The sequence below is a fragment of the Pongo abelii genome, chromosome 16 (genome assembly GCF_028885655.2).
Source record: "Pongo abelii isolate AG06213 chromosome 16, NHGRI_mPonAbe1-v2.0_pri, whole genome shotgun sequence".
In the NCBI taxonomy this organism is placed as follows: domain Eukaryota; kingdom Metazoa; phylum Chordata; class Mammalia; order Primates; family Hominidae; genus Pongo; species Pongo abelii.
In genome coordinates, this window is record NC_072001.2 from 16,112,541 (window position 1) to 16,137,513 (window position 24,973).

The 24,973-nt window shown below is 45.2% G+C and overlaps 2 protein-coding genes across 8 annotated transcripts; one reads left to right on the forward strand and one right to left on the reverse strand.

The window, feature by feature from the left end:
- Positions 1 to 410: 410 nt before the first annotated feature.
- On the reverse strand, positions 411 to 24,924 carry LOC129050263 (E3 ubiquitin-protein ligase HERC2-like). 7 transcript variants are annotated; one of them, XR_010137309.1, is made up of 6 exons: positions 24,745 to 24,892; positions 22,889 to 23,067; positions 13,034 to 13,168; positions 4,956 to 5,026; positions 4,791 to 4,855; positions 411 to 1,404 (listed from the first exon to the last, which is right to left on the reverse strand). XR_010137309.1 is itself a non-coding variant. In XM_063716375.1 (4 exons), exons 1-3 carry the CDS (start codon positions 24,907 to 24,909, stop codon positions 13,165 to 13,167), a joined length of 348 nt encoding a protein of 115 aa, XP_063572445.1. In that variant the 5' UTR covers positions 24,910 to 24,924; the 3' UTR covers positions 5,311 to 5,943; positions 13,034 to 13,164. The 7 variants fall into 7 exon arrangements, 1 of the variants encoding a protein (XP_063572445.1); XR_010137306.1 differs by having other exon boundaries at positions 2,696 to 4,855; XR_010137308.1 differs by lacking the exon at positions 4,791 to 4,855.
- LOC129050542 (golgin subfamily A member 6-like protein 7) lies at positions 3,088 to 9,907 on the forward strand. The gene is made up of 8 exons (XM_063716376.1): positions 3,088 to 3,171; positions 4,704 to 4,832; positions 5,950 to 6,000; positions 6,089 to 6,182; positions 6,265 to 6,371; positions 7,647 to 7,705; positions 8,034 to 8,175; positions 8,473 to 9,907. Exons 1-8 carry the CDS (start codon positions 3,088 to 3,090, stop codon positions 9,628 to 9,630), a joined length of 1,824 nt encoding a protein of 607 aa, XP_063572446.1. The 3' UTR covers positions 9,631 to 9,907.
- Positions 24,925 to 24,973: the final 49 nt, after the last annotated feature.

Sequence of the window (24,973 nt, forward strand, 5' to 3'; positions counted from 1 at the left end):
TTTAGGGGCTAGCAAGGAATGTCCCTGTGAACAGTTTGTAAGGGGGGCCATATGGAGAGGTACGTGGCCTTTGTGGTAGTGGGGACCTGGCTTATGTCTAATGCCATCACACAGGATTGTGAAATGGCAGCTATCTCTTTGGGGAGAAAGAATGGCAGTGTTGCATGACTAAGATCCCAAACTTATGTCTCCCTTAGCATAACAGGTTTGGCAGTTCCAAGACTTTATTTTCTTTTACATATTAAAAAAACTCTAATGAAAGAGCTATGTGAGAGATATAAAGAGGGTATTTCCAATGAAAAAAGGGTGCAACCAGCAGGGAGAAAAAGGAATTCTAAATGTGTTTATGCTTGGTAACTTAACCTTAAAACACACAGAACAAAGCTTAACAAACGAAAAAAAGAAATAAGTTGACGATCATTGTGGGAAACTTTAATATCTGTGTCTCAGCCACTGAAAAATAAACAAACATCAGTAAGGAAATAGAATCATTAAAGGATGCATTTAACACGCTCGATCTAATTGAGAGACGTGGTACACTACACTCAACATGCAGAATACATATCCTTTTCAAGTGGAGAAGCAATATTTATAAAAATTAGCCATATTTTTGATCATTGAGAAGACACAAATTCCAAAGAGTTTTAGTTATACAAATATTTAATCAGAGTGGAACTATAAGTTTGGAAATTAAGCAAAACATTTTCAGTATGGTAAAGGGATGAATAAAATCAAAGTTTGCTTTTCTGAAACACTAATAAAATTGATGGCCCCCAGCGAGACTGATTAAGAAAACAGACAAAAGGCAGAAACTCTAACTGCAGACCTTATAAATATTTAAAAAGATAAATGAATAATAGAACAACTTTGAAATTTTATATAAAATGAACAAATTGATTCAGCAAACACAGGTTACCAAAATGAATATTCAAATATATGTAATTGAACCTGTAATTAAACACCTTATAAAGAAAACTACAGTCTCACATGGCTTAATAAGTGAATTCTTTCCAAATGCTTAAGGAAGAAATAGCACACATCTTACATCAACTCTGTCAGAAATAGGAGAAGAAACATTTCTCAAATTGTCTAAACAGCATAGCTTTAATACTTCATATTAAAACCTCACAAGTCTGGGCGCAGTGGCTCATGCCTGTAATCCCAGCACTTTGGGAGGCCGAGGAGGGTGGATCACGAGGTCAGGAGATCGAGACCATCCTGGCTAACAGGGTGAAACCCCGTCTCTACTAAAAAATACAATAAATTAGCCAGGCGTGGTGGTGGGCGTCTATAGTCCCAGCTGCTCAGGAGGCTGAAGCAGGAGAATGGTGTGAACCCGGAAGGCGGAGCTTGCAATGAGCCAAGATCATGCCACTGCATTCTGGCCTGGACAACAGGACGAGACTCCATGGCAAAAAAAAAAAAAAAAAAAAAAAAAACAGAAGAAAAACTTAGACTCCACTTTCTCTTGTGAACGTTAAGTACAAAATTACCAAATGAAATATGAGCAAGCCCATCTCAACCACACATAATATGGTATTAATCACATATCACAACAAAGTTGATTTAATTCCAGAAGTGCAATGTTAAACATTCAAAAGCCAATCACTGTTAAGTTACCTTATCAACATAAAAAGATAAGAAAAAACATTGCTCAATCAAGAAAGAAAAAAGCAGTTGATAAAATTCAGTACCTATTCATAAATCTTAAAACCTGTCAACAGAGAGGAAGCAATATGTGAGCTAAACACTCCCCAAGCTGAGAATAGTGACATAACTTATTTGCAGCCAAAAGATGAAAATTGCAGGCCGGGCACGGTGGCTCACACCTCTAATCCCAGCACTTTGGGAGGCAGAGGTGGGCAAATCACAAGTTCTGGAGGAGTTCAAAACCAGCCTGGCCAACATGGTGAAACCCTGTCTCTATTAAAAATAAAAAAAAATGAGCCGGGTGTGGTGGCACATGCCTGTATTCCCAGCTATTAGGGAGGCTGAGGCAGAAGAATCGCTTGAACCGTGGAGTCGGATGTTGTGACAGTGAGCCGAGATTGTGCCACTGCACTCCAGCCTGGCAACAGAGCAAGACTGCGTTTCAAAAAAAAAAAAAAAAAAAAAAAAAAAGAATGAAAATTGAATTGCAGTATAATCTTAAAATTTTTGAGAAATCTACGTTTTCCAGCTAAAAAGAGACAGACTCAGCCTTTTGACCTTTCTTCTTTCCCTCCTTGGAAGGCAATCCAAGGCCTGGAAAAACAGCAGCCACATTGTAACCAAAAGAATAAAAACATGGCTAAGGAAGTATCAGGAAACTGAAAAGAACTCTGGACTGCCTTCCTCTGCACGTTTTAAGTGACAAAAATGAAATCTCTATTTCTTTAAGTCACTGAATCAGATTTATTCTTTCTGTGGCTACAAGTAGCCCTAAATGATGTATTAAATACTAAAATAAATACTAAAATACACACTAAAATACTAACATTTTGGTCTTGAACTGCTGATCTCAGGTGATACACCCATTTCAGCCTACCAAGGTGCTGGGTTTACAGGCATGAGCCATCACACCCACCTCAAAAGCTTTGTGTTTTTAAATATATTAGACATGTCTCTAGTTTCAAAAAAAAAAAAAAACCCTTAATAATGTAGGAGAATAAGAGAAACTTTTTCCAAAAAAGAGAAATTATTGTGATTATTTTACCTTATTGGAATGTTGGATAATATAGTCAGCTTTATTAATCATCAAGCATGCTGTAAATTTTCCATTATAATAGGATTTGTACCTCAATTAAGTGATAAAGTTTTAAAGCTCAGAAAGTGAAAGCCAGCCCCACCCCTCTCCTAGAGTGGCTGGGGACAGCAGTTGCATGGGCGCCTTTCCTTGTGACATCACAGGACCTTCGTGACACGTGGCTGCTTGACCCCGCCTCCTTTCCCTTTCATCTTTCTCATTGACCAATGGGCTTGGAGCATTAAGGCCACACCCCTATTCTGCATTCTAGTGTGACCCTGGTGACGCCTCCTCTGGCTCAGTCACATAGCTGCGTGGTACGTGACTGGAGGCATATCACTGCCTTTGCCTGGATCACGCCAATGTGGCCCCAACCCCACCTCCCTCCCCTCCCCATGATGTCAGAGAAAAACCAACAGAGCAAATTGCCTGAGGCCAAGGAACAGGTAAAACGCATAGGATTGCGGCACCCCAACCCCAACCCAACCCCAGGCCCCCTCTGATGGCAGAACAGCTGTCAGAGTCCATGTCACTCCAGAGGTACACCAGGCTGGGCCCCCCCAATGCCTCTAGGCTCCCTCAACCAAAATCTTGTGTCAGCCCCAACCCCTGCCCTCACCTGACTTTGAGCGGGTGACTCAAGGGACTCCCTGCTCTGTACTCTGCCCTCACCTCCTCTTGCCTGAAAACTGACCTCCCTGGGCCCTTCAGGTTCATGTTTCCAAGGAACTGGATGCCCCAGCACCTGCCCTCACCAGTCACCCCAGGGTGACTTTGGGCAGGTGACTCCTGGGGCTCCCCGCTCCATACTCTGCCCTTGCCTACCGCTGCCCCATGGCTGACCTCCTTGGGCTGTTTGGGCTCATGTCTCCAAGAACCTGGGTCCCAACCCTGCGAACCCCAACCCAATCTCAAAGAGGCAACTTGGGCATAGCACTGATGTCACCCGTCCCCCACCACCCCACGGAGGAGTGGAATGTACTGATGGCAAAGTCCCTCTAGGAACTGTCATTACTGCTGCAAGACTGGCCTTTGATCTTAGGACCCATCCCCTAAGTGTTCTCACCCCGTTTCTGGTTACGCTGGTTGCAGCACAAATTTCCATCTGGAAGGGGAGTGGGGACCATGTGACCTAGGATCAAGAAGTTTCAGGCTGCCTTACTCCCTTAACACAGAAGTTGACTGTTTGAAAAGCCTACACCTCCCTTGTGAACTCAAAATGTTGACAGTGTCTCTGGGTGGCAATGGGAGAATGGGTTTGGTTTGGTTTTCTCCCAGGCTTCTACTCTCCAGAGAGACTTCAACAGTTTTTCCTAAGTTCTCCACCTCATATTTGAATTCTCCATGGTTCTGGCACCAGAGTGCCCATCAGTCAGTGATCTTTGAAGTGAGATTTGCTCATCTTCTGTGGAAGAGACCTTGGGAAACTGAACTTGACAACTTGAATCTTCCTCATCTCATCTCAACCTGGGGTACTTTCAGTGCCACAGGATACATATGGGGCATCTTTCTGAAGCATCACTTTCCCTTGATTCTCTTGAGAGAGACAAAACATTAATGTTCTTAGGGATGACAGTCACACATATATTTCTAAGAGACTAGCAGACTTCTCTCCAAAATGAAGCTTGGGTTGTCCTCTTTCTGTTCAATTCCCAGATTTAACAGAAAGGCTGCCTTCTGCCCTGAGGATACGTGGCTTTTACTTTTCTACCTCTGCCTCTGGTTTTGGTCCCTGGCAGCTGCTGATTTGTGGCAAAATCCCAGAGCTCGGAGGCAGAAGAATGAGTTTCGGTTCCATTATTGCCTTTCTTTTAGCCATGGTATCAATCTCTCTCAGTCACTAAGTGATTGCAACAACACCTTGTACAGTTGTCGGTGGCATTAAATCAGATAGTCTATAAGAGTATTTTGTATAAACTGTAAAGTGACTGTAGGAGCTTGTAGTTCTCATGAGTATCACTGCTCCTCTTTTCCACAGTTTACAGATGATCATCAGTGGAACAGTGCTGGTGCTGGTACCGGAGCAACCGACAGCAAACAGAAGAAAATAAATAATGGCACTAACCCTGAGAAAACCACTTCTGGTGGTTACCATTCACCTGAGGATGTGAGTCTTGGCTGGCTGGTCTCCTGAGGACAAGGGGCACAAGGGGAAGTCGAGGGTAACTGTTGAGATTGTGGAAGGAAGAACTGCTGGGTACTGGTTAAGAATTCTGGGTTTGAATCCTACCTCTCTCTCCATCTGCGAGGGACACGATTTATGGCAAATTGCTTGAGTTCTTTGGACCTCTCTTTTCACATCTGTAAAATAGGGGTGGTAATGTTTTACTTACATGTGTGAAGCTTAAATCAGATTTGTTGTTGTTGTTGTTGTTGTTGTTGTGTTAATCTCTAGTCCAGGGCCTGCTGTAAACTCCTCTCCTCTTTGGGCTTCCATTTCCTGAGGAGGTAGAGTGAGAGTATTAGAGGTTTCTGTTTGCTCTGAGACTCTGGGATTTAAAGATTCACTAGAATGGAAACCTTGGGGCCAAGGGCTCCTGTCTGCCTTTTCCGTCCTATGTCCCAGCTGGGAAGAACTGTCCGTGGCCCCTATGTGCTTGCTCAATGCTTGTTGAATGAACACATCTTTCTAAATCACAAGCTAGCAGAAGGGTGGGCTTTTCTCACATTCCATGTCTGAAGGTTTCTGTTACTGTCTTTTCTGGAGAATCTAGTTTCAGACTTTCAGTATTGTGGCTGTGGGCAAAAACCAATAAAGACTCAAATCCTTTTTCTTTGGGCATTAAGGAGAGTTGATCAGTTCGTGTTCCCATTGGGTCTAAGAACTTTGCCCTTAAAATCCATTCCTGACCCCTGCCTACCGCTTCCTGGCCTGGGGAATAGAATCGAGGGGCTACCCTCAGTCACCTTCCTTTGACTCTCCCCACAGAAACAACAGAACCGAGCTCAGCTGAAAGAAGTAACATGGTTTCTTTCTTTGCTCACGACATGACTGCTGGGTTTCGGGGGCACTCAGATGTAGAGGCCCCAGTCTCGTCTCGCCTACTCCCAGTACGGGGAGGAAGGCTCACCTCCCAGATTCCACCCCATCCCCACAGGGTCCCTGATAACCTGGTCCCATGGGTGGGCCTGTCCTGGGGCAGTGGTGCCATTCTGGGGGCATGTCTCTTGCTGTGCCATCTCTGCCTCCCTCTAGTAAGAGCTCTGTCTTCCTCTTCCTATAGGAAAAGCAGGAAAGCCACCAATATCAGCAAGCCCTAAGGAGGCAGCTAGAGGTGAGTGGAGGGTGTGAAGTTCCCTCCTGTCATCTGGAGAAGGTTTCTTTGCTTCTCTTTCAGCACTTGCTTGTCTTTTCTCCCAAAGGCCCAGGATCATACCATACGAATCCTTATGTGTCAGAAAACTGAACTGGAGACAGCGCTCTATTACAGCCAGGATGCTGCTAGGAAATTTGAAGGTGGGAATCTGGGCACCCCATCTTCCTTCAACCTGGCATTTTCACAGGCCTTTGGGCTGCATCTCAAACTCTCTCATTCCAGAAGAATCCAAGGATCTGGCAGGACGCCTGCATCATTCCTGGAACTTTGCAAGAGAGTTACAGCGGGCTCTCTCTGCTGTGTCCACACAGCACAAGAAGGCGGACAGTGTGAGTCCAACCACCTACCCGGTCCCCTGGGAGCCCAGCTTCACAGATGGAGGAATGAGCCTAAAGGTCCCTTCTGCAGGATGCAGTGTCCTGCCCAGAAGACAGCATGGGCCATTTCTTGCTGCTTTTGTATGTGGTTGTTAGAGGCAGGTTGGGGCTGGGTCAGCTGCTGTGAGTGAGTTGCGGGGCGCTGTGGGGAGCGAGCACTGGACACAGAGCTCCGAGGCCAAGTGCCCACCCTGCCCATACTTGGCTGTGCCCTTGGTCAAATCCTTGGTGGGGATTAGGGTACTTGTACCATGAAGGTACAGAAGAGTATCTTTAGTATGTTACCATTTGTGTAGAGAGAGGGAACACATGTACGTGTGTGTGTGTGTCTCTGTGTGTGTACGTATTATGGTAATATACATAAAACATGTTTGTAAGGATTCATAAAAAACTCAGGCGAGAGGAACAGTATTGGGGGGAGATATTTCCCTTCTGTACCTTCTGAGGTTTGGACTATGCCAATGTATCGTTCTTTCAAAAATCAACAAAGGATTAATTTCCTCCTCCTTATCTGTGCCCCTATCCCCACCAAAAGAATGGGTTTAGAGAATCAGATATACCTGGGTGTTGAAATCCCAGCTCTAAGTGATCTTAGGCAAGCACTTAACCTTTAATACCCCATGTTTTTCATCTACACAATAGAGGTGATAATGATAACTGTCTCCTATGGTGGTGATGAGGATTAAATGGGATTGTTAGCTTAGGGCCTGGTGAAGCACTCAATAAAGTTTCCAACAGTGGTAGTAATAATAGCAATAGCAGCATTACTGTAATAATGCTGTATACAGTAATAGTAAAATTTTCTCATCTCTCTGGGCCCCTGTTAGCCAGCTAACAATTCAGTCTTTTTCCCTGTCCCTTCCACCCTTACTGAGTTCTTTGAAAAACAAGTGAGAGCCAGGTGTGGTGGCACATGCCTGTAATCCCAGCTACATAGAAGGCTGAGGAGAAGAATCACTTGAACCCAGGAGGCAGAGGTTGCCGTGCGGTGAGATTGCGCCATTGCACTCCAGCCTGGGCAACAAGAACGAAACTCCATCTCAAAAAAAAAAAAAAAGAAAAAGAAAAAAAAATTATACCATGGACTTGGAAATGCCTTGAGAACATGTCAGGTGGGATTGAGAGGGAGCAAGTGTTACTGTGGAGTAGTCACTGTAGCTGTCATCACTGGTCGGTCAGCTGCTCCTCTGCCTGCTGTATCCTGACTTGACCTTTCTCTATTTGCAGTATATCAAGGAGTTAACAAAGGAGAGGGACGCTTTGAGTCTGGAGCTGTACAGGAACACGTAGGATAGGGGAAGGTGGGATGGGAGGTCTGAGAGCCCTTAGCGTGGGTGGTGTGCTGGGAGGTGGGGGGTACAGGTGAGCATGGCAGGGGGTCATACAGGTTTGCATGTGTGCACAGGGAAGCTCCAGTGCCGGCTGTGCCACTGACTCATGGGGTAGCCTCAGGCAACTCATGTCTTCTCTCTGGCCTGCCACCTGGGACTTTTAATTCCTGGGTCCCTTCTAGTGCCACGGTTCTGTGGTTGTGGGGCGAGGGTAGAGGGTCAATCACCAAAGCGGTCCTTTCTGTTCTTCGTTCATTCCTTTCTCTATTGCCTCCTGCCATAGCATAACCAATGAGGAGCTGAAGGAGAAAAATGCCAAACTACAAGAAAAACTTCGACTCGTAGAAACTGAAAAGTCTGAGATCCAGCTCCACATCAAGGAGCTAAAAAGGAAACTGGAGACGGGCAAAATCCTGCTGCCACAGGTGACCAGCGGCAGCCCCGGGGGGTGTGGGAGCCCCATCCAGCTGGGACCATGGTCTAGGGATCATGCAGGGTATGGGGAGGCTCCAGCCAAGAGCTGGAAAATTTGGGTCCTTGTTCTTGTCCCACCATAGAATCCTCTAGAGTGTGCTAAAAATCTACAAATTGGGACCATGCCTGGGAAATCAGAAAACCTCAGGGTTAGGGCTTAAAATTTCTTTTTAAAGAATCATAGACTAAAACCGTTATTTTATAGATTACATTTATATACCTAGCTTATGAGTCTATTTCCTTTTGAGGTTCAAACCAACACTTTGCAGGAGGAGAAGATGTGGAATCAGGAGGAGGAGCTACGGGATCAGAAGGAGAAGCTACGGAAGCAGGAGGAGAAGATGTGGAGACAGGAGCAGAGGCTGCGGAAGCAGGAGAAGGAGCTGCGCGAGCTGGAGGAGCAGATGCGGAAGCAGGAGGAGCAGATGTGGGAGCAGGATAAGCAGATGCGGAAGCAGGAGGAGCATATGTGCGACCTGGAGGGGCAGATGCGGAAGCAGGTGGAGGAGATGCAGAAGAAGGAGGAGCAGATGATGAAGCAGGAGGAACAGATGTGGGAGCAGGAGAAGCAGATGATGAAGCAGGAGGAGCATATGTGTGACCTGGAGGGGCAGATGCGGAAGCAGGAGGAGGAGATGCGGAAGCAGGAGGAGCAGATGATGAAGCAGGAGGAGCATATGCGCGACCTGGAGGGGCAGATGTGGAAGCAGGAGGAGGAGATGCGGAAGCAGGAGGAGCAGATGCGGAAGCAGGAGGAGCAGATGCAGAAGCAGGAGGAGCGGATGCGGAAGCAGGAGGAGCAGATGCGGGAGCAGGATAAGCAGATGCAGAAGCAGGAGGAACAGATGCAGGAGCAGGAGGAGCAGATGCGGAAGCAGGAGGAGCAGATGCAGGAGAAGGAGGAGCAGATGCGGAAGCAGGAGCAGATGCGGAAGCAGGAGGAGCAGATGTGTGAGCTGGAGGAGCAAATGTGGATGCAGGAGGAGCAGATGAGGGAGCAGGACGAGAGGCTGCGATTTAAGGAGGAGAGGCTGTGGGATCAGGATGAGAAGATGCAGGAGGAGGAGGAGAAGATGCGGGGGCAGGTGGAGGAGAAGATGCGAGGGCAGGTGGAGAAGATGCGGGAGAAGGAGAGGACGGGAGAGCAGAAGATGCAGGAGGAGCAGTGCTCGGAGCCCTGCCTCCCTCCCTCCGAGGATCTGTATGATACGAGCCACCCTGGCAGCGTGAAGCCTGCACGAGAGGCCACGGAGGGTTCTCCTGATGACAATTGCACTGCACAGCAGATCATGCAGCTGCTTGGTGGAAGGAAGAATGCCCAGGAGCGCCCAGTCTTAGGCAGCACCTCCTGCATCCCATTCTTCTACCGAGGAGACAAGAGAAAGATGAAGATCATCAGTATCTAAAAGCCGGCACTGTCAACAAGGCCTACAGAAGTGTAAGCCGCCACGTGACCTTGTGAATATCGTCTGAGAACAAACTTGAAAAAAGAAAATTTATTTTAAATTGTGGCAAAATACTGGCCGGGCACGGTGGCCGGCACCCGTAATCACAGCACATTGGGAGGCCTAGGTGGGGGGATCACCAATCCCAGCTACGTGGGAGGCTGAGGTTGCAGTGAGCCGAGATCACACCACTGCACTCCTCTCTGGCTGACAGAGTGAAACTCTCATCTCAAAAAAAAAAAAAAAAGAAAAAAATTCTACTTGAGGACTCTAATATCTATGTATGTTTCTATTTTTTTTTTCTTGGTCTTTCTCATTTAGTCTTGTGTTGTCTTGTCTTATGGCATGCCTAGTAAACTTTTATCTGCCTCCAGAGAGTATTGACTTTGACTTTATGGCACACAATTGGCGTTCAAGCAGATCACCTTCATCTAGTTTGGGACTAAGCTGGCTCAAAGCAGGTTTTAGTTTTTGTGACAGCTGGTCTATTTTTTATTCTTTTGGATTCTTAGGGGTGGCCCTTCCAGGATCCCCACCAAGGTCCCATCTCCTTACTGGGACCCAAATTCTCATTATGTCATTTCAGCCCTGTGAGAGTGCCAAACATTCAGCTAGGCTCTCCAGCCTCTTAACTATCACTTCATACTCAGTTTCTTAGCCTCTTAGCCCTCCACTGTTGACCAATCACCAAATGGGGGAAAGCACTACAGACTGTCAGGGTCACCTCCTAGGCCTGGTCACTCAAGTCCTGGCTGAGGTCTCAAATTATCTTCCAACAATTGTTTTTGATGGTGAGGGGGGACACATTTTTGTCCAGTTTTTCTAACTGTTCCTGTGGGGAGGCTAATCTATAACAAGCTATTCTGCCTTTAATGAATGTTGAAAACCTTTTTTTTTTTTTGAGATGGAGTCTCGCTCTGTTGCCCAGGCTCTAGTGCAGTGGTGTAATCTCTGCTTACTGTAACCTCCGCCTCCTGGGTTCAAGCAATTCTCCTGCCTCAGCCTCCCAAGTAGCTGGGATTACACGCATGTGCCACCACCCCTGGCTAATTTTTATATTTTTAGTAGAGACGGGATTTCACTATGTTGTCCAGGCTGGTCTCGAGCTCCTGACTCAGGTGATCTACCCGCCTCAGCCTCCCCAAGTGCTGGGATTACAGGCGTGTGCCACTGCATCCAGCCCATCTGTCTTTTTAAAAATGTTTCTGATTTGAGGTATTTTATATTCCATGAAATGCACAGATCTGGTTTACATTTTGATGACTTTTAACAAATGTATTACCCATGTAACCCACCTCCTTTGAAGATATGGAACATTTCTATCATCCAGAAAGTTCTCCTGTGCTTTCATCCTGTCCGGCACTCCCCCAGCAGCTGATGAACCTTCTGAGGACATTGGTACAGGATTCTGGCCTCCCCAAAAGAGCTACTTTGACAAGACTGCTTGCCTTACCCAGCACTAAATCCCTGCCTGCTCTCTCAAAATTTCCATCTTTAAACTGCTTGTACCTATAACCCTCCCACATGAAATCCATAGATAAACCAGCCCACAGCCTAATATTTACTGTATACCCAAGCTTTCAGAAATATGACTCCCAGGAGTGGGGACTGATGGCTGCATCCCCTCCTCCTCCTGGAAGGCTCTACCAGCCTACAGAGCCCACAGAGTAGATCTCACCAGGCAGCTTGAGCCTGAAAGTGCTGCGGAGCCTCCTGCTGGTTCACCCTCACTATGGTGGCAGCTGCACGGGAGCAGCTGGGCTCACCCATTAAGCAAGAAGACGTTGGCTTGATACTGACACTCCAACCCCAGCCTGGGCAAGCCTGGCTGAAAGGACCCTTCCTTCTGGTCAGACTGTGGGGAGATGGGCCAGAGCATACACGCTCTACCGCCCTCCTCATGCTTCAGCTGTGCTTCCTTCTTAACAGAGGGAGCAGCTCATGGATTTGGCCAAAGTCTTCTTGAGGGCTGTAGGTTTGACAGGCTGGGTGTGTGGGGGCCACTGTGCTAGAGAGACAGACTGGTGTGTCAGAAGGCAGCCACCTGGCCAGAGGGGGGTCAACCCCCTTGGTAACCCCCTTCCCCCATCTGGACACAGAGCCCTGCACTCTCCACATGTGACTGCTCCCCTCAGAGCTGCCTCCAGAAGAGGGGTTCTAACCCTGTGGGTGGGGACATTGTGTTACTTTACAGTGGGCCATGGCTCCCTCTGATATCTCCAACTCAGAGGCAGTAGAGAGAAGATGAGAAATTCCCTGCACCTCTAGTCCTAGCTACTTGAGAGGCTGAGGGAAGAAGGTCACTTGAGCCCAGGAGTTCAAGGCTGCAATGAGCTATGATTACGTCAATGCATTCCAGCCTGAGCAACAGAGTGAGACCCAACCTCAAAAACAACAATAATAAGTTAAACATAAAACTACCACATTATTGGCCAGGCATGGTGGCTCACACCTGTAATCCCAGCAATTTGGGAGGCTGAGGCGGGTGGATCACGAGGTCAGGAGATCGAGACCATCATGGCTAACACGGTGAAACCATCTCTACTAAAAATACAAAAAAGTTAGCCAGGCATGGTTGGGGGCGCCTGTAGTCCCAGCTACTCCGGAGGCTGAGACAGGAAAATGGCGTGAACCTGAGAGGTGGAGCTTGCTGTGAGCTGAGATGGCGCCACTGCACTCAAGCCTGGGCAACAGAGCGAGACGCTGTCTCAAAAAAAATAAACAAACATGTAAGCATTCCACATTATTGACCAATTCCACTCCTAGGTATAGACACAAAGAATGAAAAGCAGACACTCAAGACACTTGTAAACCAATGTTCATAGCAGCATTACAACAGTCAAGAGACGAAAGCAACCTGATTGCCCACTGATGAAGGGATAACATGTGGCTTACATATATAATGGACTAGTATTGAGCCTTTAAAAGAAAATTCTGGAACCCCAAACACCTAAGAAGTTCAATAACCCAGTCACAAAAGGACAAATACCGCATGACTCCCCTTATAGGAGACACCTTGAATAGTCAAATTCTGAGACAAAAGTAGAATGGTGGTTGCTTGGGGACACAAGGAGTTAGTGTTTCATGGATACGGAGTTTCAGTCAGAGAAAAGGCAAAAGTTTCGTAGAGATGGATGGTGGTGATGGCTGGGCAATAATGTGAATATACTTAATGCCAATGAACTGTACACATAAAAATGATTAAAACGGCAAGTTTTATGGTATGTATATTTTACCACAATATGTAAATTTTTTTAATTACATTTTTTAAATTGTTATGAAAAAATACAAATAATCCATCCAAGTCATTTAGAAAAGGAGCATCAGATCAAGCTTTTCAAAGTGCCAAAACTCAGAAGATTACCTGGTTGCTTGCCCCATACCCAGCTGTCCAGAATTGACTTGGCCCTATATACAGGTGCAGGAGTTTCTTCTTCATCTTTTTTCTTTTTGTCATTCAGATCTTCTTTCTTTGTTCCACTTGGTTCGACACTATCATCTGCAGAATTAAAGATTTTTTAATCTGTAACTGCTTTTCAGAATGTCATACCATTAGTCTCTGCAAATGTCCCTCCCCGAAAAGTTACAACACACATCGTTAACTGAATGGCATGCGGTGTCCCCCACCCCCAGGGCTGTGAGCATGTGTGACTAATAAACTGCTACTGCATCTGTCCAGTGTCAGCGTCCTATATTCAGCCATCCCATATCCCTAGGGCAGGAATCTTCTAGGGTTATAAACAGAACTTTAATCAACCTCTCCTTGGTTATTTTACAGGTTCCATGATACAAGTTTTTCTGTGCAAAAGATCTGAACAGAAACTTCACAGAGGATACAAGAGTGGCAAAGAAGAACATGATATTCAGCATCGTTAGCCATTATGGAAGTGCAATTAAAACCACAACGAGATCCCACTAGACTTGTTAGAATGGCTCAACTAAAAAACACTGATAACACCAAGTGCTAACAAAGACACAGAGCAACAGAAACGTGACAGATTGCCAGTGGGAAGGCAAACTAAAACAGCCACTTTGGAAAACAGTTCAGCACATGACCCAACTTTCACACTACTAGGTCTTTATCCTAGGGAAATGGAAACTATATTCACACAAAATCTGTACACAAATGCTCACAGCAGGATTACAATTGGGAAAGAAAAATGGAAACAACCACAAGGTCCTACAGTAGCAGAATGGATAAACACCATGTTGTACATGCACATGACCAGATACTATTCAGCAATAAAAAGAACTATCAATACACAGAACAGCAGATAAATCTCAAACATATAACTGGGAGTAAATGAAGATGGTTTCAAAACGTTACTTAAAATATGGTTCCACTCACATGACATTCTCAAAAAGAATACCCTATACTGATGGAGAACAGATCAGTGGTTGCCAGCGTACGAGGCCAGGGAACACGTGATAAAAAGGAGCAGCACAAGAGAGCTTTCAGGGTGATGAGACTTCTCCATCCTGATGATGATGGGGGTTACATGAATCTATAGAAGTCAAAATTTACTGAACTACATACCACAATAAAATAAATTTCATATAAGTTTTTTAGTTAAAAAAATGGTTGGCTGGGTGCGGTGGCTCACACCTGTAATCCCAGCACTTTGGGAGGCCGAGGCGGGCAATTCACAAGGTCAGGAGTTCGAGACCAGCCTGGCCAACATGGTGAAACCCTGTCTCTACTAAAAACACAAAAATTACTCAGGCTTGGTGGCACATGCCTGTAATCCCAGGTACTTGGGAGGCTGAGGCATGAGAATGGCTTGAACCTGGAAGGCGGAGGTTGCAGTGAGCTGAGATCATGCCATTGCACTCCAGCCTGGACCACCGAGTGAGACTGCCTTTCAGAAAAAAAAAAAAAAAAAAAAGGAAAATATCTAGGTCCAGGGAGGACAGCTGGAATAGTCTGGTGGAATCATGTCAGAGCAGGGAGCTGGGTCTGGAGGGCTGGAGTAGGGTGTGGCCCCACTCTAGGAAGGAACTAGGAAACGCATCCTGGGTGAAGCAAGAGCAGAGTCCCGTTCTGCAACAGGTGAGCATTTATCTTGATCTGAGAAACTACATGCACATTTAATAAGTCTCACTTAGCCTCTTATTTTCCTTAACAACATGGAAAATGAGAGAACAAACAATTCAGAAGGTTAAGACATGAAATACATTTAATTCAGAAATCATACACAGGAAGGTAGGAAATGAATGGGGGAAAAAAGCAGCTAATGGAAAGTGAAAATGGGCCAGATGCGGTGGCTCATGCCTGTAATTCCACCACGTTGGGAGGCCAAGGTGGGCGGATCACTTGAGGTCAGGAGTTTGAGACCGTCCTGGCCAACATGGTGAAACCTGATCTCTATTAAAAATATCAAAATTGGCCCGGCATGGTGGCAGCCACCTGTAATCCCAGCAGTTCGAGAGGCTGAGGCAGGAGAATTGCTTGAACCTGGGAGTCAGAGGTTGCGGTGAGCTGGCATCTTGCCACTGGACTCCAGCCTATACAACAGAGCAAGACTCCATCTCAAAAAAAAAACAAAAAAACAAAAAGTGAAAATAACCCAACATGTACTATGCAAAGCCTCTGGCCTAACAACAATACATTACCCTTTTAAATCTTTACAAACAACCTTGAAGGAGGCAGGCTTTGTTGTCTCCAGTTTACCAAGGTAGACACCTCGGATCACAGAATACAGAGTAGAACCCAGCCAGAAACACAGCTCAGGTGAGAACACAGGTGCTGGCTCTAAATGCCACACTCTGCCCTACGTGTGTGTGTGTGTGTGTGTGTGTGTGTGTGTGTGTGTGTGTGTGTGTGTGGTCACAAACCACAGCCCAGGGGCCAAACCCAGCCCACAGCCTCTTTGTGTATGGTCTGAAAGCAGAGAAAGTATTTTACTTTTGTTGTTCTTTTGAGACAGTCTTGGCTCACCACAACCTGTGCCTTCCAGGTTCAAGCGATTCTCCCAGGTTCAAGTGATTCTCGTGCCTCAGCCTCCGAGGAGCTGCGATTACAGGCGTGCATCACCATGGCCGACTAATTTTTTGTTTTGAGTGGAGATGGGGTTTCAGCATGTTGGCCAGGCTGGTCTCGAACTCCTGACCTCAGGTGATCCGCCTGCCTTGGCCTCTAAAAGTGCTGGGATTACAGGTGTGAGCCACCACGCCTGGCCACTGTATTTTATATTTTTTAATAATTGAAAAATAATCAAAAGAAAAACAGTATTTTGTGACTTGCAAACATTCTGAGGACTTCATCTTTTGGTGTCCATAAATCAACTTTACAGAATGAACGTCCCCTGCCCGCTGACGCAGTATTGTCTGTGGCTACTTTGGCACTACAGCTGCAAGGTCCCATGGCTATGACAGAGACCATAGGGTCCATTGAGACCTTAAAATATTTACTATCTCACCCTTTAAAGAAAGTAGGCCACCCCTACCCTACATCTGGCTATAAATTTTACACGTTAAAAAAATGCAACATTCTTAATTTTAAACTCAGTACACTGGAACACTGCTCATCTCCCTTCCTCAAGATGAAAAGCTTCGACAGTCACCAGGAAGCAGACAAGAACCCTAAGTACACCTGAAGAGTTATTCTCAGGAGCATAAATTACAACATTTTACAACAGCAAAAGCAGGATGAAGTCACTGGAGGGTATGAAAACAACCAAGAGTAATTAGCACCACCAGCTCCAAGACCACACCACATCAGCTTCATAGTTGTCTACTCTTCCTTTCACTACTGTACAGTTCAAAGTAGACACAGAGAAAATCGAACACATACTGCCCAGACACATTGCTTATGGAATGCTGGAGAGAAGGGAAGCGAGACGTCCCATTGGCCAGGTGTGGTGGCTCACGCCTGTAATCCCAGCACTTTGAGAGGCCAATGTGGGAGGATCACTTGCACCCAGGAGATCAAGACCAGCCTGGCCTACACAGCAAAACCCCATCTCTACTAAAAATACAAAATACGGCTAGGCGTGGTAGCTCACATCTGTAATCCTAGCACTTTGGGAGGCTGAGGTGAGAGGATCACTTGAGGTCAGGAGTTCCAGAGCAGCCTGGCCAACACAGTGATACCCCATCTCTACTAAAAATGTGGCTCATGCCTATAATCCCAGCACTTTGGGAGACTGAGGTGGGTGGATCACGAGGTCAGGAGTTTGAGACCAGCCTGACCAACATGGTGAAACCTCATCTCTACTAAAAATTCAAAAATTAGCCAGGCGTGCTGGCGTGCACCTGTAATCCCAGGTACTCAGGAGACTGAGGTGGGAGAATCACTTGAACCCAGGTGGAAGTTGCAGTGAGCCAAGAAGGCGCCACTGCACTCCAGCCTAGGCCACAAAAGCAAGACTCCGTCTCAAAACAGAAAACAGCAACAACAAAAATTCCACTGTCAAGACAGCAGCGTGACCACATGCTACATCTCTTTCTTCTATAGAACATCATTAGACATAGTAAAAAAAAAACAGTATTTTGAGACAGAGTTTCATTCTGTTGCCCAGGCTGGAGTGCAATGGCGTGATCTTGGCTCACTGCAACCTCCAGCTCCCAGGTTCAAGCGATTCTCCTGCCTCAGTCTCCCGAGTAGCTGGGATTACAAAAAAAATACATACATTTTAAAGCAGAGTAAAAAAATTGATAACTAAGCGTGGAGTGGAAAGAAGGGACCACCGAGGACTGGAAATGGCAACGTTAGACTATGAACTAAATTTCTCCCATGGTTGATTTGCCCTATGCCCAGGAATGAGCAAAGACAGCAGGCCCGTGAGACTGGAAGAAAGATGGAGTCAGCCATGCTAGAGTTCTCTCACCGTTATCATCTTTGCAAAGCTGGTCTCACCATTTATTGAAGTGAATTTTTTTTTTTTTTGAGATGAAGTCTTGCTCTGTTGCCTAGGCTGGAGTACAATGGTGCAATCTCGGCTCACTGCAATCTCCACCTCCCAGGTTCAAGCAATTCTCCTGCCTCAGCCTCCCAAGTAGCTGGGATTATAGATGCCCACCACCATGCCTGGCTAATTTTTGTATTTTTAGTAGAAACCGGGTTTCACCATCTTGGGACTCACAATACACATCAGCCTATCACATCTCCTGCTTGGCAGGGATGGTCATGATCCTCATTTCCCAGTTAAAGAAACGAAAACTCCATTATGGGGTTTCACCATATTAGCCAGGCTTGTCTCCAACGCCTGACTGCAAGTGATCCAAGCACCTCGGCCTCCCAAAGTGCTGGGATTACAAGTGTGAGCCACTGCACCCAGCCAATTAGGAGGAAATATCCAACATTTAGCCAGGTGCAGTGGCTCACTCCTTAATCCCAGCACTTTCAGAAGCTGAGGTGGGAGGATCACTTGAGCCCAGGAGTTTGAGTCCAGGCCTGGCAACATAGTGAGACCGTCTCAACACAACATTTAAATATTAGCCAGGCATGGTGGTGTGCGTCTGTAGTCACAGCTACTTGGGAGGCTGAGATGGGAGAGTGTTTCAGCCCAGAAGGTCAAGTAAGCTGTGACTGTGCCACTGTACTCCAGTCTGCATAACAGAGCAAGACCCTGTCTCAAAAAAAATCCAAAATATATAAATAATTGATACAACTCGAAACAACCCAATTTTTAAAATGTTTAAAAAAAAAACTTGAAGAGACCTTTCTTTAAAGAAGACATGAAAATAGGAAGTGGGTATCTGAAAGGTGTTCCGCATTGCAGATCACTAGGGAAATGCAAATCAAACCCACTGAGATACCCCCTCACACCCCTTATGACCATTATCAAAAAGTCAAAAGATAAATGTTGGCAAGAGTGCGGAGAAATTGGAACTTTTGCATACTATGGATGAGAATGTAGATTGATACAGCCATTCTGGAAAAGAGTATGAAGATTTCTACAGAAATTAAAAATAGAACTACCATATGACTCAGCAATCCCTCTTCTGGGCATACAGCTAAAGGAAATGAAATCATTACTTTGTAAAGATACCTGTATTCTCATGTTCATTGCAGCCTTAATCACAATAGCCAAGATATGGAAACAATCTAAGTGTCCATCAATGGATAAATGGATAAAGAGTCTGTGGCACACGTACACAATGGAATATTATTCAGCCAGGAAAACAAACAAGGTCTTGCCGTTTGCTGCAAGATGGATGAGGCTGGAGGATGTCATGCTTAGTGAAATAAAGCATACACAGAAAATCAAATATTGTATAAACTCATTTATATGTGGGATGTAAAAATGTAAATAAATAAACCTACAGGGATAGAGAGTAAAACATTGTCTACCAGGAGAGGTAGGAGAGGGAAGGAATTGGGGACATGGAGGCCAAAGGATACAAAGTAGCAGGTATGAAGGATGAAGAAGCCTAGAGATGTAATGTATGACATGAGGACTGCAGGGAACAAAATTGTTCTGTATGTGAAATTCATGCTCAGTGAGTAGATTTCAACTGCTCTTGCCACAAAAGCAACAAGGAAATGGAGAACTATGTGAAATGATTGGTGTGTTAATTTCTTTCAGTATAGGAATCTTTTTACAATCTATATATAACCTGTAACATCATGTTGTAAGCCTTAACTATACACAAGAAAATTCATTTTTAAAAAAGAAAAATTGACAGTCAAAGACTGACAAAGCAAAGACTAAGTAAATAAAAACAGGGGTAACTGTATTTATATCTGTTAGTCAAAAAATGAGTGACCGACTGAGGCAAGTGCCTCCATCAATAGAGCTTTGTGGAGCCACAATTTGACGACACCCCCAGAAAAAACACACAAGCCACAGAAACGCCTGTGACCTCTGCTTTCCAAAGAGGGTTTTGGGAACTCAGCATGTAAAGGGAGAAAGCAGGCAGGAGAGAAGAAAGGGAGGGGGAGCAGGCAGTGAAGGGGTGGTTACATTCTTAGGAAGCTCTAATTAGTGCTCAGTAAATCTTCATTTTACATAAGATAAGGTAAACATCTGAAAAGAGGGAGGAAAGATCAATTATGCAGCCATCTCAGGGTAGGTGGAAGAGTGATTGATCTCATGTTCTTGTTCTGTACCTGGGAAGGTAAGCCTGTAATCAACAATGTCAGTACCAGATTGAAAAGAACTCAGTTTTACATCTTCAACTGAGGTTGCAGAGCCAGGGTTAAAATGGGCATATGCTTATTTTATAGGGGGACATGGATCCTGAAAGGTTTAGGGGCCAGCAAGGAACATCCCTGTGAGCAATTTGTGAGGGGGGCCATATGGAGAGGTATGTGGCCTTTTGTGGCAGTGGGGACCTGGCTTATGTCTAATGCCATCACACAGGGTTGTGAAATGGCAGCTCTCTCTTTGGGGAGAAAGAATGGTAGTGTTGGATGACTCAGCTCCCAAACTTACGTCTCCCTTAGCATAACAGGTTTGGCAGTTCCAAGACTTTATTTTCTTTTACATATTAAAAAAACTCTAATGAAAGAGCTATGTGAGAGATAGAGGGTATTTCCTAATGATAAAAGGGTGCAACCAGCAGGGAGAAAAAGGAATTCTAAATTTGTTTATGCCTGGTAACCTTAAAACACGCAGAACAAAGCTTAACAAACGAAAAAAAGAAATAAGTTGACGATCATTGTAGGAAACTTTAATATCTGTGTCTCAGCCACTGAAAAATAAACAGACAAATGTCAGTAAGGAAATAGAATCGTTAAAGGATGCATTTAACATGCTGGACCTAATTGGGATACGTGGTACACTACACTCAACATGCAGAATACATATCCTTTTCAAGTGCAGAAGCAATATTTATAACAATTAATCATATTTACGATCATTGAGAGGACACAAATACAAAGAGTTTTAGTTATACAAATATTTAATCGCAGTGGAAGTATAAGTTTGGAAATTAAGCAAAACATTTTCAGTATGTTAAAGGGATGAATAAAATCAAAGTCTGCTTTTTTGAAACACTAATAAAACTGATGGCCCCCAGCAAGATTGATTAAGAAAACAGACAAAAAGCACAAACTCCAACCACAGACCTTATAAGTATTAAAAAGATAAATAATAGAACAACTTTGAAATTTTAGATAATGAACAAATTGATTCAGCAAACACAGGTTACCAAAATGAATATTCATATATATGTAATTGAACCTGTAATTAAACACCTTATAAAGAAAACTATACAGTCTCACATGGCTTAATAAGTGAATTCTTTCCAAATGCTTAAGGAAGAAATAGCACACATCTTACATAAACTCTGTCAGAAACAGGAGAAGAAACATTTTCCAAATTGTCTAACCAGCATAGCTTTAATAATTCATATTAAAACCTCACAAGTCTGGGTGCGGTGGCTCACACCTGTAATCCCAGCACTTTGGGAGGCTGAGGCGGGTGGATCATGAGGTCAGGAGATCGAGACCATCCTGGCTAACATGGTGAAATCCCGTCTCTACTAAAAAATACAATAAATTAGCCAGGCGTGGTGGTGGGCGCCTGTAGTCCCAGCTACTCAGGAGGCTGAAGCAGGAGAATGGCATGAACCTGGAAGGCGGAGCTTGCTATGAGCCGAGATCACTTCTCTTATTTAGTTCTCTTATTTCCATTGGTTAAAGACCAGAATGTGTAAAATATGCATTATCAGATTAGAAAAACAAAACAAATATCAGAAAAACGTTTTTCAAAATAGCATTTGCTAAAATCTATGAGAGAAACTTGCTCTAAAACTTCCTGTTTCAAAATTTTACTGTGTGTCCACCAAGTTCATTTTTCTGGCTGTGGACAGCAGGCCCACACCACGCCACAAACCCACCCCATGCCAGAGACCCACCATGGCCCCATGAACAGGCCAGCTGAGAGCTGCAGCCACTGCCCAGGGCTCCCTGCTCTGTCCTCGGCTTCCTGATCCAACCTGCCAGTGCTTTGCTTTCTCTAAGTGTAGAAACTAAAGCCAAGAGCCCAAGTTTACAAAAAGCACATTTTTATTAAATAGAGGTACAAACGTGTTTCATTTTCTAATAAATCTCTTTCACAAATCACCTGCTTTTTTGCTCTTCTTGAGGTTTTTTTTTTTTTTTTTCTTTTTTGTGACGGAGTCTGGCTCTGTCACCCAGGCTGGAGTGCAGTGGCACAATCTCTGCTCACAGCAAGCTCCGCCTTCTGGGTTCCCGCCATTCTCCTGCCTCAGCCTCCCAAGTAGCTGGGACTACAGGCGCCCATCACCACGCCAAGCTAACTTTTGTATTTTTAGTAGAAATGGGATTTCATCGTGTTATCCAGGAAGCTCTCGATCTCCTGATCTCGTGATCCACCTGCCTTGGCCTCCCAAAGTGCTGGGATTATAGGCGTGAGCCACTGCACGCAGCCTGTGAAAAACTTCTGAGTATCATCATACCCTCCAACTTCTCCTCTCACCTATATTTAAAAGGGTCTGCTCTTTATCCTAACATCTATACTAGGTAATTTTCAGAATATTCCTTCAATCACCAAACACATTTTTGAGATTCTTGTGCTAGATTTCACTATCTTAATATGAAATCCAATCATCACCCATTAAAATACAATACAGGCCAGGCACAGTGGCTAACACCTGTAATCCCAATACTTTCAGAGGCCAAGGCAGGTGGATCACCTGAGGTCAGGAGTTTGAGAGCATCCTGACCCAATATGGTGAAATCCCATCTCTACTAAAAATACAAAAATCAGCCAGGTGTGGTTGTGGACACCTATAGTCCCAGCTACTTGGGAGGCTGAGGAAGGAGAATTGCTTGAACCCAGGAGATAGTGGGTGCTGTGAGCCAAGATCGTGACATTGCAGTCCAGTCTGGGCAATACAGCAAGACTCCGTCTCAAAAAAAAAAAAAAAAAAAAAAAAGAAAAAATTATTACGTAAATAAATAGGCTGGGCATGGTGGCTCAGGCCTGTAATCCCAACACTTTGGGAGGACAAGGTGGGCAGATGACCTGAGATCAGCAGTTCAAGACCAAGCTGACCAACATGAAGAAACCCCATCTCTACTGAAACTACAAAATTAGCCAGGCGTGGTGGCACACACCTGTAATCCCAGCAGCTCGAGAGGCTGAGGCAGGAGAATCACTTGAACCTGGGAGGTGGAGGTTGCAGTGAGCCAAGATCACGTCATTGCACTCCAGCCTGGGCAACAAGAGTGAAACTGTCTCAAAAAAACAAACAAAAAAACAAAAAACGTAAATAAATACAATACAGTACAGCTACTACGATTTACCTAAGAAGCTGTTGTATGAGCTGAACCAGAGGCAAACACTGTTTGCCAGAAGGCTCACAGATCCCCGTATTAATAAGGTCTTTATCCAATGGAGTCCTGCTTCTATGAAATGTTGAGGCATTCGCTTCCTGTTCATCAATTTCTTTTTCCTTCTGTGCTTCTTTTTTGGCCTCAGTATCCTGTAATTCATAAACAGAAATTGTTTACAAGTGATCTCATTAGCAGGTGTGAAGGCACACAGGCTGGCTGAGCCCTGACCCCAATGCCAAGCTATCCCAGCCTCTGTGGCTAACGCACACACCTACCCACAGGCCCCCACCTGCCCTGTTGGAAACCCTAACTCAGTTGTGCGGTTCCAAACAGTGTCTTCTTTTTACAGATCCAAGGCCCAGGCTGCCTCTGCTGATGCTTTCCTACCTCCTTCTGTGAAGTCCCTAAAATCCTTAACCCTGCTACTGGCTCTCACAAAACCCAATGCGATCTGCCCCACATACGCAGCATCCAGCTGCTTTGTAAGGACAAGAAGGAGCTGGAATTCTCACACACACTGGTTCAAATGTAAATGGCAGAGCCACTTGGGGAAACTATGAACACACACTGACCCCAGGACCTAACAAATTCCACTCCAAGTGTTTACCCAAAGGGAGAACATATGTCCACTAAAGTACTTGTACACAGCACAATCGCGGCAGCTCTACACGGCCAAAAACCAGAAAGCCTGGGCGTGGTGGCTCACGCTTGTAATCCCAACACTTTGGGAGGCCAAGGTGGGGGGATCACTTGAGCCCAGGAGTTCGAGACCAGCCTCTGCAATACAGCGAAACCTTGTGTCTACAAAAAAATCAAAAAACTAGCTGGGCATGGAAACATGTCTGTGGTCCCTGCAACACAGGAGGCTGAGATGGGAGGATCATTCGAGCCTAGGAGGACAAGGCTGCAGTGAGCCAACATCAGGTCACTGCATCCAGCCTGGGTGACAGAGCAAGTCCCTGTCTCAAAAAAAAAAAGAAAACAAAAACCAAAAGCAATTAAATGCCCTTCAATAGGGGAATGAACTAACAGTACTACACCTATAAAATGGAACACTTCCCAATAAGAAAAACGAAGTCACAATACACATAACAGTGTGGAGTGAATCTGAAAATCATTCTCCAAGGCAAAACAGGAAAGTGTGCATACTATACAGTTATATTGCTGCAACACTCAGAGCAGGCAAAATGAATCTAATCTCAGGGCAGGGGAGTATCCTGGCTGCAAGTGCCAAGGGCACAGGGATCTTTCCGGGTGACGGGAATGGTCTACATGAGGAACAGGTTACCTGTTAACTTCACTGAAACAGACAACCTGCAGTATTTCATCACAATTAAATCATAACTCAAAAAAATTTTAAATTAGCACATAAGGTCAGTCACAGTGGCTCACGCCTGTAATCCCAGCACTTTGGGAGGTTGAGGCAGGCCAATCACAAGGTCAAGAGATCAAGACCATCGTGGCTAACACGGTGAAACCCCGTCTCTACTAAAAATACAAAAACTTAAGCGGGCGTGGTGATGGGCGCCTGTAGTCCCAGCTACTTGGGAGGCTGAGGCAGGAGAATGGCGTGAACCCAGGAGGCGGACCTTGCGGAGAGCCGAGATCGTGCCACTGCGCTCCAGGCTGGGTGACAGAGTGAGACTCCGTCTCAAAAATAAATAAATAAATAAATAAATAAGCACATAAAATAATTTTAATTTAAAAAATACTTGGATATGATAAAAGTTGAGTGTTTTACTGTGTTCTGTTATTCTTCACATGTGTGAGTGTGGTATTTCCGATCTCAGTGCACCACCAGGTCACGTGTGCCTCCAAGGCCATACCTGGATCTCCGCAGTAATGGCTGCGTGTAAGGCTGACTCCAACCCTCCAGCAGCCATCAAGCTGCCCACCAGAAGATCAATCATGAATTGACGACCTGGACTTATGTTCACTTCATTGCCTGAAACTGAAATAGAAAGTGTGTGGCAATTGGAGTGAAACGCCATCCCCTCCCAGCACCCTGACCCATGCCCTCTCCTGTTCCTTCCCCGAGCCCACCTGCGCAGGGCA